General features: G+C 36.3%; 1 protein-coding gene across 4 annotated transcripts in view; it reads left to right on the top strand.

Moving 5' to 3' along the window:
- The window catches only part of ITGB1 (integrin subunit beta 1), a 44,503-nt gene extending 32,562 nt beyond the window's left edge, over positions 1-11,941 (top strand). For 2 of the 4 annotated variants that reach the window (XM_040248370.1, XM_040248369.1), the window contains exons 12-17: positions 1,380-1,618; positions 1,832-2,054; positions 2,714-2,946; positions 4,717-4,883; positions 5,892-5,972; positions 10,941-11,941. In XM_040248370.1, coding sequence (XP_040104304.1) covers positions 1,380-1,618; positions 1,832-2,054; positions 2,714-2,946; positions 4,717-4,883; positions 5,892-5,966 — 937 coding nt within the window. In that variant the 3' untranslated portion in view covers positions 5,967-5,972; positions 10,941-11,941. The remainder of the gene's footprint in view (positions 1-1,379; positions 1,619-1,831; positions 2,055-2,713; positions 2,947-4,716; positions 4,884-5,891; positions 5,973-10,940) is intronic. The other 2 variants (XM_040248372.1, XM_040248371.1) reach the window with 1 other exon arrangement.
- Positions 11,942-16,277: the final 4,336 nt, after the last annotated feature.

The raw sequence follows: 16,277 nt of genomic DNA, 5'->3' as shown, positions 1-16,277 counted from the left end.
GCGTGCACGGTCTGGGGGGCATGGCAGCTGGGACAGCTGGAGGCCACCTGTCTGAGCTTCCCAGAATTTCTGTGGGAGCAGATAAATTATTCTTCCAACTACTGTTGCTCACCACAAGATCAATTTGTTGGTCTTGTGTGTGTTCTTCATAGAAAGTTCTTCTCTGCTTTTTTTTCCTTAGGCAGACTACCTTCTTAAATAAAAGCTTTTGTAGCCATCCAAGATGTTACTTAACAGATGTTTATGGTAGCATTTGGGTTTTTCTCTCATGATAGCAATTTGAACTCTCTAGAGCTCAGTAAGCTTATAGAAAATAATAGTGATTTTATATGTGAATTGGAATTAGGAATTAATAAAGGATGTTCAGCTTGTTATTACATGTACTTCTGCACTGTTGGAATAATTTTTTAAAAATTCATATATCTGTAGAACTAAGAAAGCACTATTTTCAGAACATAGAATCTACTACTAACAGAACTTAAGTCAAATTATTTTTAATTTATATACTGTAAATCTTCCTATTTCATCTTTCTCCTATTTTTTTTTTTAGAACAGGAGAGAAGACTATTTTGATCCAACTGTCAGCTCACAAATGACTAGGCTTTGAAGGGTTTTTAATTATGAGGAAAACTGATGACTATTTTGCCATCATTTACTAGCTTTCTATTCTAAATAACAAAATGTTACATTTTTTACTTTCCATGTCATATCCTGAGTTGTGTAGATACATTTTTAGTAAAATATTATTTATCTGAAAGATCTTGAAAATGTTTTGCCTTCTTTTTGTATATTTACCAGATACAATGTGTATAAGCACTATAAAAAGTGTCTGAAAAGTCTGAATCCTTAGGATAAATTTGTTTTTAAAGATTATGGTAGTTACATTTTCAAATGATACCTTTAGTATGGTTTTCAACTTCCATGTACTTTTTGGGCTGTGTTTTTTATCAGTTCAGCCATTCAGTTGTGTGTTTTTATACTTTTTAGTATAAAAATTGGGCAAATAATAGCAAATGTAATATACAGCATATCCTTTGAAAACATACCACACTCTTGAAAAATAAGTTTATCCTTTGTTTCCAAATGTTGTGTTCACCTGTTCATTGCTAGATTGTATTTTCATTTTGATCAGAATGGTTATTTTCCCAAAGAGGAGTTTTGTCCTAGGCCCCTATGTAGATTCCGTACGGACTTGAATGGCTGTGTGTGTGTGCACATGCACATATGCACACTTCTGTGACACATGGCACAAACACTCTGCTTTAATTGTAGTCTGAAGATAATGTTTATAGTTTTATTTCCTCTCTGCCTTTCTCACTTTACTTGTTACTTCAATTATTTTTATTTTATGTGACTGAAATTTTGGACTCTCTGTTTAGGTGCAACGAAGGACGTGTTGGGAGACACTGCGAGTGTAGCACAGATGAGGTGAACAGTGAAGACATGGACGCTTACTGCAGGAAAGAAAACAGTTCAGAAATCTGTAGCAACAATGGAGAGTGTGTCTGTGGACAGTGTGTGTGTAGGAAGAGGGACAATACAAATGAAATTTATTCTGGCAAATTCTGCGAGTGTGATAATTTCAACTGTGATAGATCCAATGGCTTAATATGTGGAGGTGAGAATGGGCCTGAAAGTGGTTATAGAATGTGGTCCTGTCTAATATAATGAAACATGTTGCGAGTTTGCTTAGTGATAAATAGAAAAGGGGCAGCACTGAGGGTCACTCCCTCCCGTGGATACTTTCTTACATACTCTTGCCTGTTTTCACTTTGCAGTGTTGTGATTATGTTGTTGCCACTGTTGTGAGAAATGAGATTTTTAATTGCAGGAAACGGTGTTTGCAAGTGTCGAGTGTGTGAGTGCAACCCTAACTACACCGGCAGCGCCTGTGACTGTTCTCTGGACACCACGTCCTGCATGGCCGTGAATGGACAGATCTGCAATGGCCGCGGCGTCTGCGAGTGTGGGGCCTGTAAGTGTACAGACCCCAAGTTCCAAGGGCCAACCTGTGAGATGTGTCAGACCTGCCTTGGAGTCTGTGCTGAGCATAAGTAAGTCTTTCTCAGTTGCTTGAAATCGGTGATTGGTCGCTGTCTGTTTGCCTGTGTGTGATCACATGGTACCTAGAACACTGCTAACACCAGGCCACACTGTAAATAAAGTATCTGTCACATTGAAGCCCACTTTTTAAATCTAAAAATTCTCAGTCGCTAGTGTTGGCACATGATGGTGAATTGTATCCTATGAGTGTGGTGGTACCATTATTTCAACCTGAATTTGGTATTTAATTGAATCCATGTGGTAACCTTTGTTAAATTAGTATTACTAATTGCTATTTACTGCCTTTTGACTAAATAAAATGGAAGGTTTTGTCCCTAGCAGAAGGAACCACAATACCAGCAACACATTTCAAAAGTTATTTTGGGTTTATATTGTATATTTCATATCTGATTGGGCTAGTTTTAGCTTACTACTCTTATTTCTTTTGGAGGATTTTAGTTTGAGCTGTAATAAATCTATAATTTCACTTAGGAAGCCAGCATCTTTATGTTCAGTTTTCCCACCAAGAAATGTCATATGTTTCTTCATTTATTCATATCTTCTTTCATCTCTCTTGGCCTAATTTGGTCAGATTTTGAGTCTAACACACAAAAAATCTTTAAGCAAATATTGTTATAAATAATAAATACAATCATTTGCATTTTAACAGAGAATGTGTTCAGTGCCGAGCCTTTAATAAAGGAGAAAAGAAAGACACATGTGCTCAGGAATGTTCACATTTCAACATTACCAAGGTTGAAAATCGGGACAAATTGCCCCAGCCAGGCCAGGTGGATCCCTTGTCCCACTGTAAGGAGAAGGACGTTGACGACTGCTGGTTCTACTTCACATATTCAGTGAATGGGAACAATGAGGCCACTGTTCATGTTGTAGAGACTCCAGGTAGAAATCTGATCATTTCAAAGTTTTTTGCATTTTGTTTTATGTCTTTCTGCTGGTTAGAGCTTTTGGCAGTTCCCCTTAATCCCTGGGTTGGGAAGATCCCCTGGAGAAGGGAAAGGCTACCCACTCCAGTATTCTGGCCTGGAGAATTCCATGGACAGTCCATGGAGTTGCAAATAGTCAGACATGACTGAGTGACTTTGACTCACTCACATCTAGGAACAGCTTCCAGCTACTTTACATGACTACTTTATATTTAAGTTAGGACATTTTAAATCTCTTCAAGCTTAAAAGAGTATTTAACTATAAGAAATAGGGGAAAGAGAAAGCAAATTTTATGTTATGGAGAGTTTGAAGAGTAAATGCAGTAACCCATATAAAGCCCTTAGCACAGTGCCTGATAGAAGGTACTCAGTAACATCATCACTAATGATATTTTTAATAGCCGCTTGATTTAGGCTTGGACACTGGGGAAGATAATTTGTTAAAGGGTATTATATGGCATGAATTTGTTCTGCTTTTCAAGAGAGGAATCATTTTTATCTTTTTTTTTTTCTGGGAACTTTTAATACATTCTTTGGAATTTTCTACATTTGTGATTAAGTTATTATTGGAATGTAAGTTTTCATTTCTCTAGGATAAATGTTAGGGATTGGGGAGAGGGCATATATTTAACTTCAAAAGAAACAGGCAGACTGTTTTTTAAAGCCTCTGTTATTATTTTGCATTTTCAGGTATGTGTGTTTCAAATACTGTTTTTTGAAGACCAGAAGCTTAAATTTTACCAAGTTTTTCTTTTGTAGATCTTGCTTCTTACTACCTTAGAACTCTTTGCATAACTCAACTTCATAAGTATTTTTCTCCTGTGTTTTCTTCTGAAAGTTTTAGTTTCTGGATTTGCATTTAGGTCCATAACGTATTTTGAGCTGCTGTCAGTATCTGGAGTGGAGGTCCAGTTATTTGTAGGTAGATTTCCAGCAGTTCTTGTACCATTTCTTGAAAAGGCTGACCTTTCTTCACTTTGGGTGAAAATAAGATGACCTTATGTGTGTGGGCCTGTTTCTGACTTTTGATTCTGTTCCATTAATTTAGGCATCTGTCCCTTAGCCAATAACACACTCTTTCAATTACTGTTGCTTCACGGCTAGTTTTGTGACATCTGGTAATGTAAATTGTCCAACTTTGTTTTTTCCTGAAAGTGTTTTTGAGACACTTTCCTAGTTCTCCTACTTCTTTGTAAATTTTAGAATTCACTTGCTTGATACCCCACACATGTCCTGCCAGGATTTTGATTGGGATAGTATTGAGTTTATAGATCAAATTGGGAGAGGATTGACATTGTCTAATCGATGAATAGATAAAATCTCTCCATATATTCAGGTCTTTTTAAAAAATGAGTGTTCAGTAATTTTTAGCATATAAATCTTATATATGTTTTATTAGGTTTATACATAGGTATTTTGTGATTTTGGTGCTATAGTAGATAATACTATTTTCTGAGGTTCAATTTCTAATATATAGAAATCAGTTTTGGTATAATTCATAGAAATACATGATTTTTATTTATTGATCATGTACTTCTAAACTTATCTGTTACTTCTAGTATCTTTTTTTATAGGTTCTTTTGGATAGTGTGCCCCAAGATACTTCACTTATCTTGGAGTTTCAATTCATGTGTCTTTTGTGAGACTGCACAGCTCTCTGTGGTTCTGGCTGCACTTTCACAGGCTAACCCCCTTGTGTGCGTATCCTTTGTTTTTTACTTTACAGAGTGCCCCACTGGCCCAGACATTATTCCGATTGTAGCAGGTGTGGTTGCTGGGATTGTTCTTATTGGCCTTGCATTGCTGCTGATTTGGAAGCTTTTAATGATCATTCATGACAGAAGGGAATTTGCCAAATTTGAAAAGGAAAAAATGAATGCCAAATGGGACACGGTAAGTTGGAAAACATATAAAATGGAAGGTGTTTCATAAAGTAAATGTAACGCTTCTAGGACTTGTTTATTAGCTCTAAAGGTGATTATTAAAGTCCTTTAAATATTTCAGTTGCCCCCCAGAATTTATTATTCAGGAAACTTTCATTCAGTGAAAAACAGAAAACATCTTAAATATATCCCAGTAAAAGAAAACAGTTCTAAGAATGTTTCTTCAGGTTACTGTGGTATTTTTATTTTGTTAATAATTTTAATCTTAACTCTGCTCTTCTGCCTTTTCTTCTTACATAAAATAGAATCCTGGGGACTTCCCTGGTGGTGCAGTGGTTAACACTCATTTCTAACACAAGGGGTGTGGGTTCAATCCCTGGTTGGGGAACTTAGATCCCATATACTTGGCATGACCAAAAAAATTAAAACCCTACATAACTTCAGACTATTCAGTGGAAAGCTGCTGCTTTTTTTTTAATTTAACAAAGAACCCTAAGTAGAAATCAGCCACTCAAAAGACTACATGCTGTGTAATTCAGTTTATATAATAGTCTAGAAAAGGCAAACCCATGGGGACTAAACCTTTGATCTCTAAATTGCCCAGATGGGTATCTTTATACATTTGAGAATTCATGAAACTACATACTTTAAAAGGGTATTTTTACTCTGCAAATTACAACTCAGTAACCTTGTTTTATACAAAATTTAAAAGCTATAAGTGATGAAAATGTATGTCAGCATTTAGTGCTTTGATATGTGGGGTTGGAGGCTAGTGTGGCCTCACGTTGGCCGTCTTGTATTCATCTTTTGATACAAGAAGGCAGTGACAATCTTCAATATTTTTCAGGTGTAAATGAATTTTAGTCATTTGCATTTTACAACAATTTGCTTGGATTTAAAAAAAATAATTTTGGAAGCGTAAGAATAGTAAAAATTGTCTTTTATAGTGTTTAAACACTCACTATACATGTCAGTTTTTTTCTGATGAAATCATTAGAAACTGTTTCTTTTACTTTAGCAAGAAAATCCGATTTACAAGAGTCCTATTAATAATTTCAAGAATCCAAACTATGGACGTAAAGCTGGTCTCTAAATTGCCGTTCGTATTTTCTTTCATTTTCTGTCTTTGCATGTCTTTACTGCACTGAGTGTCTTTATCACTATTGCTTTTTATCTTTCTCCAAAGTCTGGCTTTATTTATATGGCTATACTATGGCTTTTCTTTCTGTGTGTTAATAATAGTATTTAGAAGGGCTTTGGATTAAGCTTTATGAGTATAGAAGCAGCAACTGTGTTGTAGTGAAAAGAACGTGTGTTGTGATCAGACTGACCTGGGTTGCGTCCCAGCTAAGTCTTCTGCTTAGGTAGAATGGCACTGGTCACTTCACTTCCCAGAGCTTCAACAGGGAGTCAGTAACTATACTGTGTTGTTTTTGGCTAATGACTACAGTATTTGATAGCAGCCTGTCAGTTATAATCCTCACTAGAGTCCTTTGCTTTAGGTGGTATTATCATCCTTATAACATCCTTATATATAACAAATTATTATTTGTAAGTTTTAGAGTGAAAAGTGAAATTTAAATTTCATGTAGAGAAAAACCCTACTAGAGTTTTAAATAAAAACTTGGCTGAAAATTTCATAGTGGTAAAGCTTGGTTCACCTATTCTCTAAGCTAAGGGAAAGTTATTTTGGCGAGTGTATGCTCTACCTGGGTGACAAATGTATCATTTTCTCTTCTGTCAACACTGGACAGGCTTTTTCCTTATAACTGAATTTTCATGAAGTGTTTCTAGCATGTTTTAATATAATTATGTAAGCCCCTAATACTCTGATACAAAGGTTGTGATTAGAACCCATTCTCCTAACTGGTGACCCTGAACGCCTTCCTTTCCTTTATTCTTATTTCACTTATGAGAAGACTGAGGCACAGAAGAGTTGGGTAACTTGACCAAGTTCACAAGACTAGTTAGTGGAAAAGCTGAGATCCAGACCCAGGCCACTGGGCTCCAGGGTCTAGGTTCTTAAGCACTGCATTGAACTGGTAGCAATCAACGTGTCTTCAGGAGACACTGTTACGTGGTTAGGAGGAGGGAGGTCACTCTAGGAAATGACAGTCTTTGCTGTTTTCTGGTAACTTAAGAATGTTGGTGTTGCTGTGACACTGCTGAACGGGGAAGTCACTGTTATACCCGGAAACCCATCAATGCAGATTTGTTTATTTACTCTGATGAGTGAGAGTACACTTATAATACGGTAAGATTTTAAAGTACAGGAATGTTTCTTATTTTTAAGAGATACAGGGAGTACTGATAACGTTAGAAACCATTATGTGTCTGATTAAGCAGATCTTAAGACTTTTGAAATGGCAGAGTTAAATTTGATGGCAGAAAATTATTGTCAGATTCATCTTGCATAGTCTGGTACATTTTCTTAGTATGAGACTTAATAGTCTTTTCTTCCTCACTTAGAGCTTTATAGAAAGAATGTCATTTTTAGAAGGAAACTAATTTGCTGGGGTTTTTTTCCTTTCTTGTTTCTGTTATAATCAGATATTGACATTTTATATGGATACTTACATGAAAAAATTTCTGTATCTCCTATTGAAAGGTGAAATTTTTACCTTGCTATATGTTAAATTGTATTTTGAAGGAAATTATCAGTAACAGTGAAACTTCATGTTTTTATTGTTAAGTCAATTTTTGCTACACTGTTACTTCAGCCAAAATAAGCACTTTGGATAATTCAAGATGTGAAAGTTTTGTGAAAATTTTCTTATTCGTTAGTCAAATTCAGGAAAATTAATGGGTACTGGTTATTCTGAGATGTTTTCTCAAGAAAAACTAAAGTAGAAGTAAACAGTAGATATTAATGAATGAGCATTAAGAAATTAAATCATGGCTTACAAAGCATTTTTCCAGTATGGGACCAAGGTTGCTGGTCAGTTATGTCATTAACATATTTCAGATAAATAGGCAGGCAGTCTAATTATTTCAGCACTTAAGACTATTCATGTAGGTACATTAAAAAAAAATCAAATTATGAACTCTGTTAAAGCTGTTCATATATAAACACATTAAATGTGGGCTGTTAATCTCCCACAGTTGTGCACTGCATTTCTAATAGGCAACAGAAATGATGCTGTAACCACATCAGGCCTTCCAGAGTAAGCACGGACGACATTTACTGAGAACAGAGGACTTCCCTGCTGAATGTAACCCTCTTCCTCTTGATTTAAACAGGCTTTGCTTTTTGTTGGGATGGGGAAGGGTTGCACTCTGAACGATGGGAACTAATATGCATTATTTTAGCTTACCTCCATTTAAGATGATGCCCAACGCAGATGGTTTAATCTCTTACCTCTAACCTTGCATGTTAATATTTTGTTTGGATGGACTTTGCAATAATAATGTATATAAAATAATAAATATAAATGTGTACATGAAAAGGCAGTGTTTTCTCCAAAGGTAAGTTCTGCCATGTAAATTGTACTTTGGTTTCATCTATAATTTAGGCACTTTTTTTTTCTTCTCCATGTTTTATTGCCTCTCTTACAGTTGTTGTTTTTTTTTTTTTTCTTGTTTTACCCTGAGTTCTGTTTCTTTTTTTTTAATTTTAATTTTTACTTTATTTCTCTTTACAATACTCTATTGGTTTTGACATGAATCAGCCACTGGTGTACATGAGTTCCCAATCCTGAACCCCGCCTCCCACCCCATATCATCTCTCTGTATCATCCCTGTGCACCAGCCCCAAGCATCCTGTATCTTGTATCGAACATAGACTGGCAATTCGTTTCTTACATGATAGCATACATGTTTCAGTGCCATTCTCCCAAATCATCCCACCCTCTCCCTCTCCCACAGAGTCCAAAAGTCTGTTCTAAACATCTGTGTCTCTTTTGCTGTCTCGCATACAGGGTTATCATTACCATCTTTCTAAATTCCATATATATGTGTTAGTATACTGTATTGGTGTTTTTCTTTCTGGCTTACTTCACTCTGTATAGTAGGCTCCAGTTTCATCCACCTCATTAGAACTGATTCAAATGTATTCTTTTTAATGGCTGAGTAATACTCCATAGTGTATATGTACCACAGCTTTCTTATCCATTCACCTGCTGATGGACATCTAGGTTGCTTCCATGTCCTGGCTATTATAAACAGTGCTGCGATGAACATTGGGGTACATGTGTCTCTTTCAATTCTGGTTTCCTCCGTGTGTATGCCCAGCAGTGGGATTGCTGGGTCATAAGGCAGTTCTATTTGCAATTTTTAAAGGAATCTTCACACTGTTCTCTTACACTCTTAGGCATTTTTTTTTCTTCTCCATGTTTTATTGCCTCTCTTACTGTTTTAAAGTATTAAATATTAGATTTATCTAATGCATTAAAGAAACTTAATGGTAACTTATTTTCCTAGCATATTTGAAAAAAAAAAAAGGGCAGTTCTAGCCTTGCATGATAGGAAGGTGGAAATAGAGTCACTTATTTGTCCTTGATTACTCATTAGGAATGTAGTTGCTAGGATCCAAACTCCAGTCTCCATTATGAAATGTCTGTTATAATACCATTTGGGATCCAGTTGGGATGAGAGCTCAGAATTTGACATCCAATGTGATTTTTGTCACCCAGATTATATAATGTTCATCTCTGAGGGATCCTGAGTTCTTCGGTCTCAGAAGTGCCCGGGCAGGTTGTGCTTTGTTGGGTGGAGTGAAGGCACAGTGTCAGGTTCCAGACTGACTGCTGGACTGAAGTTAGAGTGGTTGGTTTGGTGTTTCTCAAGACCCAGCCTTTATATGTTTTACTTTCCCTCAATGAATTCTTATCTTTTTAAAGATGGCATTGTCTGCTTTCCCTTTCCCACTCAAGACATACGTATGTACCCTTAAAAACTTCTCAACTGTATAGATTTCTAACTCTGCATGTGTATATGCTTCTGTAGACCTTTCAACGTTTTATCTGTAGTCAGTTCCATTTTGACAATATCCTTAATCTCAGTCAATCCCTTTTTTCTTATGCTGTTCCCATTTTATGTATGTAATTCTCTTGTGTACTGTTTCAGAGTTCTTTGTCTTCATGTTTGTCATCCACCAAACTATACCCTTCTAGGAGGCAGAAATTGTGGCAATGAAAGCAGTATCCAAATGTAACCTGAAGTGAAGTGTGGATAAAATTTAAAAGCAAAAATTACCCTTTAGGTGCTTTCTATAAATATTTTAAAAATAACCTCAAATGGTTCTATAGTAAAATACAAAACTAAATAGCATTTAAAAATCTTAAAACATTTGTTTGATTTGTACTCATTCATTTCCTCTGAGATAGGAATATTTGCCTGTATTTCTCATTTGAATTTCAAGCCTATCTTCAGTTTTAAAGAATAGAAAAAGAATGCTATAGAAGATATTAAAATGTATAATATAGAATGAGATTTTTTTAAGAAAATTATGTATTTTAAAACATCACTGTCAGTGAAGTTTTGACTCTTGAAAGATCTCTCATGTTTATGGCTTGGAATCATTTAACTCTTCAGTAAAATACAGTGTCAAAGATAAAATGTTCCATCAGCATATTGAAGAACAGCAGTTATTTCATGAAGAATAGTAATTATTTTTGTCTAAGCACATTTGGCACTGTGCCCACTTGTGACAGTCTTACCTCAGAACCTCTGCACCCTGAGTGGCAAAGCCTCAGAAGAGCACCTCCCTCACAGACAAGAAAGCCAAGCAGTCTGTTCATTATCAAGCACCTTTGTGCACAATAAGATTAAGAATCAGGCAGTTGATGGCAGAAGAGTTTGTTAAAAACTAGTTTCAAGACAGTATTCAAAACTAGTTTAAAAAAGAGAGGCCATTGACAGCAGATCACTAGTGGAGGAAGGACTTTTTAGAAAGGAAAAGTGCCTTTTCAGGGGCACCTTTAGCCTTGTGGGGCAAAGCTTTCATTTTTTGTAAGCTTTTGATATCTGGACAGATCAAATGGAAATGACTTATGAAAATGGTCTTTAATATTGTTTTATAAAGTTAGATAACTTTAGTAGAGTAACTGATAATTTTTTTCTTTTTTAGGGTGAAAATCCTATTTACAAGAGTGCTGTGACAACTGTTGTTAATCCGAAGTACGAGGGGAAATGAGCACTGCCTGTGTGTGCCCACAGCACTGAAGGCAAAGCAGTAATTCCACAGTCACAGTAAGATAGCTTCAGGGCAGTGTCACCGTGGCTCTCTCATGGGCAGGTTCTGAAAATGTACAATATGTATAATTTGAAAATTTATTATTATTTTGAAAATAATGTTATAACCAATGCCAGGGACTGACAAAAGACTTGAGACAGGATGGTTATCCTTGTCATCTAAGGTTACAATGTGCCTTTTTGACCTTTTATCCTGGACTAGTGAAATCCAGCTCTTACTGGATTAGGCAGTATTTCTAGAGTGATTGAAAGGCAGTAGTTAATGAGGATGATATAAGATTTTCTGTTAATCAAGTGTTAAAACTGATTTCTAGCTTTGCAGACATGTCATTTTTCAGTTATACAGAATCCAAAGTAATGTCCTTCTAGCTAGTTTAGAATTGTTTTAAATGTATTATTTTGCTATTTGCCTGTTAGACATGACTGATGACATACCTGAAAGATGAGTATGCTAGGAGTTACAGGTGTAAAATAGTGAAATATTTGATCTGCAGAGGCCATGGGGAAAGTCAGAGCTAGGAAGGGAAAACATAGCTTTAAAACCTGTGTGCCATTTTAAGAGTTACTTAATTTTGGTAACTTTTATGCCCTCTCTTTGTAAATTCAAGTCTTGGGAAATTTTCTGTAAAAAGTCCTTGATTTAGCATTATCTACATAAAGGCCTTAATTTACATCGTATTTGCTAAATTGAGGACCTCCAGGTGGATTTTATTTTATTCATTTTCTTTTTAAAGCCTGGTGCTTTTTATCACCTCTTCTAATCATTTAATGTTTTGTTTGCAATTTGGGGTAAGACTTTTTAAAAATCAGTACTTTTTCATTGATGTTTTAGCTGTACATTTGCCTTTTTATTGAACATGTGAAGTTGTACTGTGGCTCATGCAATAGCTATCACTTAAGCATTTACTTTCAATTAGTGCTATAACAGACCACTGTATATTTCCTTCTCACTGTTTGAGTTTCCTGTTTTGTTTCATGCTATTCACATTCTTATTTTAAGTGCCTTTTAATTTTAACAGTTCACGTTTTACAATGCTGTTTTAGTGAAGTTATTTATTAAATAAAGATGCTTAAAATATTTAAATCAGATGTTTGGGCTCTGTATATTTTGTTAGTTTGTATATATGAAGTTTTTATAGCTTAAAAAATTCCTGGTATTTTACTTAAGCGAAACGAGAGAAGGAAGGTAGGTAGATAGAGTAAAATAAGATGTCAGTCTATTTTTTGGCTCCAAATACTGGACAAATCTGCTTCTCTTCCATCCTTAGGAGCTGGGTTTCATTCCTACATCAAGCAGAATTAACTCTTTAAGAACATGATCTTACAGCTGTTGACTTGAAGCTGGAAACTATATCATTTTACTTAAGATTCAGACAGGAAATTGTTACTTTTCTGTTAAGGAGTTTTTTAAATTTTCATTTGTCTTTGGTTTATTTATGTTATGAAGTATATGTATCCATAAAAAATATTTGTCTGAAGCTTTTCAAAATAGATCCCTTGCTGGACCATTGCAAGTGTCAGATGTGGGGGAAAGCACTGTGGTAGAAGTCCCAGCACATTTGCAGTGCCCTTCCTGGTTTTAAAAAATGGGTATCTTTTTTACCTCTCCTGTTTAAATGTATTTCCTAGCTTAGAGTAAATCATCTTTAGGTTGAGGATTATACCTCTTTATGAGAAAAAGAACCATCCATTTCACCTGCTTCATTTTCCATTCCTACCATCTACACTGCCGTGTGGTGTGGTTCACCCACAGTATAACTGAATTTTGTATTTTTTTGCTCCACAAGTTTGTTTTTAATGAGATTTTTAAAAATATAGGAACATAGTCTACTTTCCATAATACATGATTTTTCTCCTGACATATGTTTTTATATACAGTTACAATATGAGCCAGTCATCCCAACCCTGTGCATATATTAAGGAGAAAACTCTTAATTTGAAAAAATATTTAGACATACATGTACACATTGGAATACCTCTCAGTTATAAAAAATGAATGCCATTTGCAGCAATATGGATGGACCTAGACATTATCATACTAAGTCAGTCAGAGACAGACAACTATCCTATGATATCACTTATATGTGCATTGTAAAAATAGTGATACAAATAACCTTATTTACAAAAGAGAAATAGACTCAGACATAGAAAACAAACTTATGGTTACCAAAAGGGATTGGGGCAGGGAGATAAATTAGGAGTTTGGGCTGAACCTATACACACTACTATATAGTAAACTATAGTAAAATAGGTAAACATCAAGGGCTTCTGTATAGCACAGGGAACTATACTCAATATCTTGTACTAACCTAAAATGGAAAAGAATATATATGTAAAACAATCACTAGACTGTATAACTGAAACTAAGACATTGTAAATTAACATCAATTTAAAGATACCTAGAAAGAAAACAGGAAAATAAGGGAATCAAAGTATGTATATATATAAAAAAAATTTTTTTAACACCAATTAAGACAGGAAAGAGGAACAAAAATGATGTAAGCCATATAAAAAACAGTTAACAAAATGGAAATAGTAAGTGCTTCTCTATCAGTAATTACTTTAAAACAGTTTAAATGTACCAATCAAAAGCTATAGATTAGCTGAATGGAGAGAAAAAAATTGAACTCTATGTCGTGTACGAGACTTGCTTTTGATCTCAGGACACATACTGCAAGTAAAAGAATGGAAAAAGATAAAATGGCAACCAAAAAGGAACAAGAGTGGCCATACTCAGGTCAGACAAAGTGGACTCTGAACATTATGAAAAGGTGGGGTCCAAAAGATAGAGCTGTTGTTAGTATGCGCTTAGTTGTTTAGTCCTGTCCTACTCTTTGTGACCCCATGGGCTGTAGCCTGCAGGCTTCTCTGTCCATGGGGATCCTCCAGGCAAGAATAACTGGAGTAGGTTGCCATGCCCTCCTCCAGGGGATCTTCCCAACCCAGGGATCAAACCCAGGTCTCCGGTATTGCAGACGGATTGTTTACCATCTGAGCCACCAGGGAAGCCCAGGAATACTGGAGTGGGTAGCCTGTCCCTTTCTCCAGGGGATCTTATGGATCCAGGAGTCGAACCATTGTAGGCGGCTTTTTTACCAGCTGAGCTACTAGGGAAGCTCAGTTATAAGTATACAGTTACCTAACACAGTGTATACATATATTTCACAGTATATACATAAAACATGTTGTACACCTTAAATGTATTGAAGTTTTACCAATTATACTTTGATATGATAGAGAATAGAAAACCAATAGAAAAAAATGAAACTAAAAGTTGGTTTTCTGAATATGTCAACAAAGTTGACAAACTCTAAGGAAAAGAATGACTCAAAAGTAGATATTTCAACATAAAGCACATTAGCATAGCATTAAATGACTCAATTATCAGGGGGCCTGATACAGATTTATTGGGTGTGGGCTCTGTATTGGTTACTTTGTATTGGAAAAGTGCTCTCAGGTGAGTTATCACCTTCAGGAACTGTTCAGCCCTGGGAAGGCCCCAGATGTCAATGCATCAAAAATACATAAAAAGGCATGATAAATGTACTTCTGTAATACCATCATCTTGTAAGGTACATTTATCCTAATTAATGAACCAATACTGACATGTTTTTATTAACCACATTCATCCTATATGGGCTGAATGTGTCTTCTAAACTGTGACTGTATTTGGAAATTGGACATTTATGGAAATAACTAAGGTTAAATGATGTCATACAGATAGGGCCCTGATAAGATTAGTGTCCGCATTACAAGAGGAGGAGAGACCAGAACTCTCTTGCTCTTTGTGCACATATGCTAAGGAAAGGCCAGGTGAGAAGACTACAAGCAAGAGGCTCTCAACGGGAGAAGAGAGCCAGGGGGAAATGTGTCTACAGACAGGTCAGAAGGATGCTTTGAAGATGGAGGAAAGGGGGCCACAAGTGGAGGGAGTGTGGCCAGCACATGGAAGCCCAGAAAGGCAAAGGAATGGATTCTCTGGTAGAGGCTGCAGGAGGGAACACAGGACCACTGACACCTGATTTTTAGTCTAGTGCAACCTGTGTTGTACTTTTAGTCTGCCACACTAGGATAATAAATTTGTGTTAAGCTGATAACTTTGTGATAATTTGTTACAGGAACTGCTGTTCAGTCGTGTCAGACTCTCTGTGACCCCATGGACTGCCCCATGCCAGGCCTCCCTGTCCCTCACTACCTCCCAGATTTTGCTCAAGTTCATGTTCATATTGGTGATGCCATCCAGCCCATGTCATTCCCTGTCACTTGCTTCTCTTGCCCTCAGTCTTTCCCAGCATCAGGGTCTTTTCTAATGTGTTGGCTGTTCACATGAGGTGGCCAAATTATTGGAGCTTCAGCATCAGTCTGTGATGTCCCAGTCAGTAGTTCTCTTCCTTTTTTTTTTTTCTCCATGTCAGTCTGGCCCCCAGGGTATAGATTTTTATTCTCCTACTTGAGCTTGCCATAAACTCCACATTCATCTTTCCAGTCACTTTGTATATTAGAGCCTATTAGTTCATAGGATTCAATCATCTTGTCTGTTTACCCCTAGACTGCACTTGCTGCAGAGCTCTTTCCCGAGTCCCATTCAAACCCGGCAGTATCACCTGATATATGGGTCAGGTAAGTACTTTCAAGTTTCAAATACACATCCTCCAGAACCCAGATAGGATTACCAAGCACTTTTTAAAATCCTCATCACTGAGATCTGTGACATGTAATTATCTTTCATTTTTGAGGGGATATCTTAGCGTGCTCCTAAGAACCTTACTGATATGGTATGCCGTTGAATATTTAGTCTCCTACCCCTTGGAATACATATGGCTATAAAGGCATCCAAAATACTGTGACCTCTTAGCCATCTGGAATAACGAGCCTAGTTCTGAAGACATAGCTGACGTGCTGTTTATCAGATGTCTGACTGGGTCACATCTCTTCAGACATATGAGGCTGAGATAGATGCCAGATAGACATATATACTGTTGTCCATCCCAAGTGGATGCAAATTCATGATCTTTTCTGGTAAAAATGAAAAAGAACACATATAGTGGCTCAATGGACACATGCCATATACCACAGGCCATGAAAATCTGCTCCAGCACTTATACCTCCTCTCTCCTGGAATCTATCCATGTGCCTATTGAGTCCAGAGGGGGCAGATTAGCAAATTAAACATATGATGGAGTCCACCATGCCTGCATCCTTTGAGTCATTA

Source organism: Oryx dammah, unplaced genomic scaffold (genome assembly GCF_014754425.2).
Source record: "Oryx dammah isolate SB20612 unplaced genomic scaffold, SCBI_Odam_1.1 HiC_scaffold_10, whole genome shotgun sequence".
NCBI lineage: Eukaryota > Metazoa > Chordata > Mammalia > Artiodactyla > Bovidae > Oryx > Oryx dammah.
This window is presented reverse-complemented; position numbering and strand designations above follow the sequence as displayed.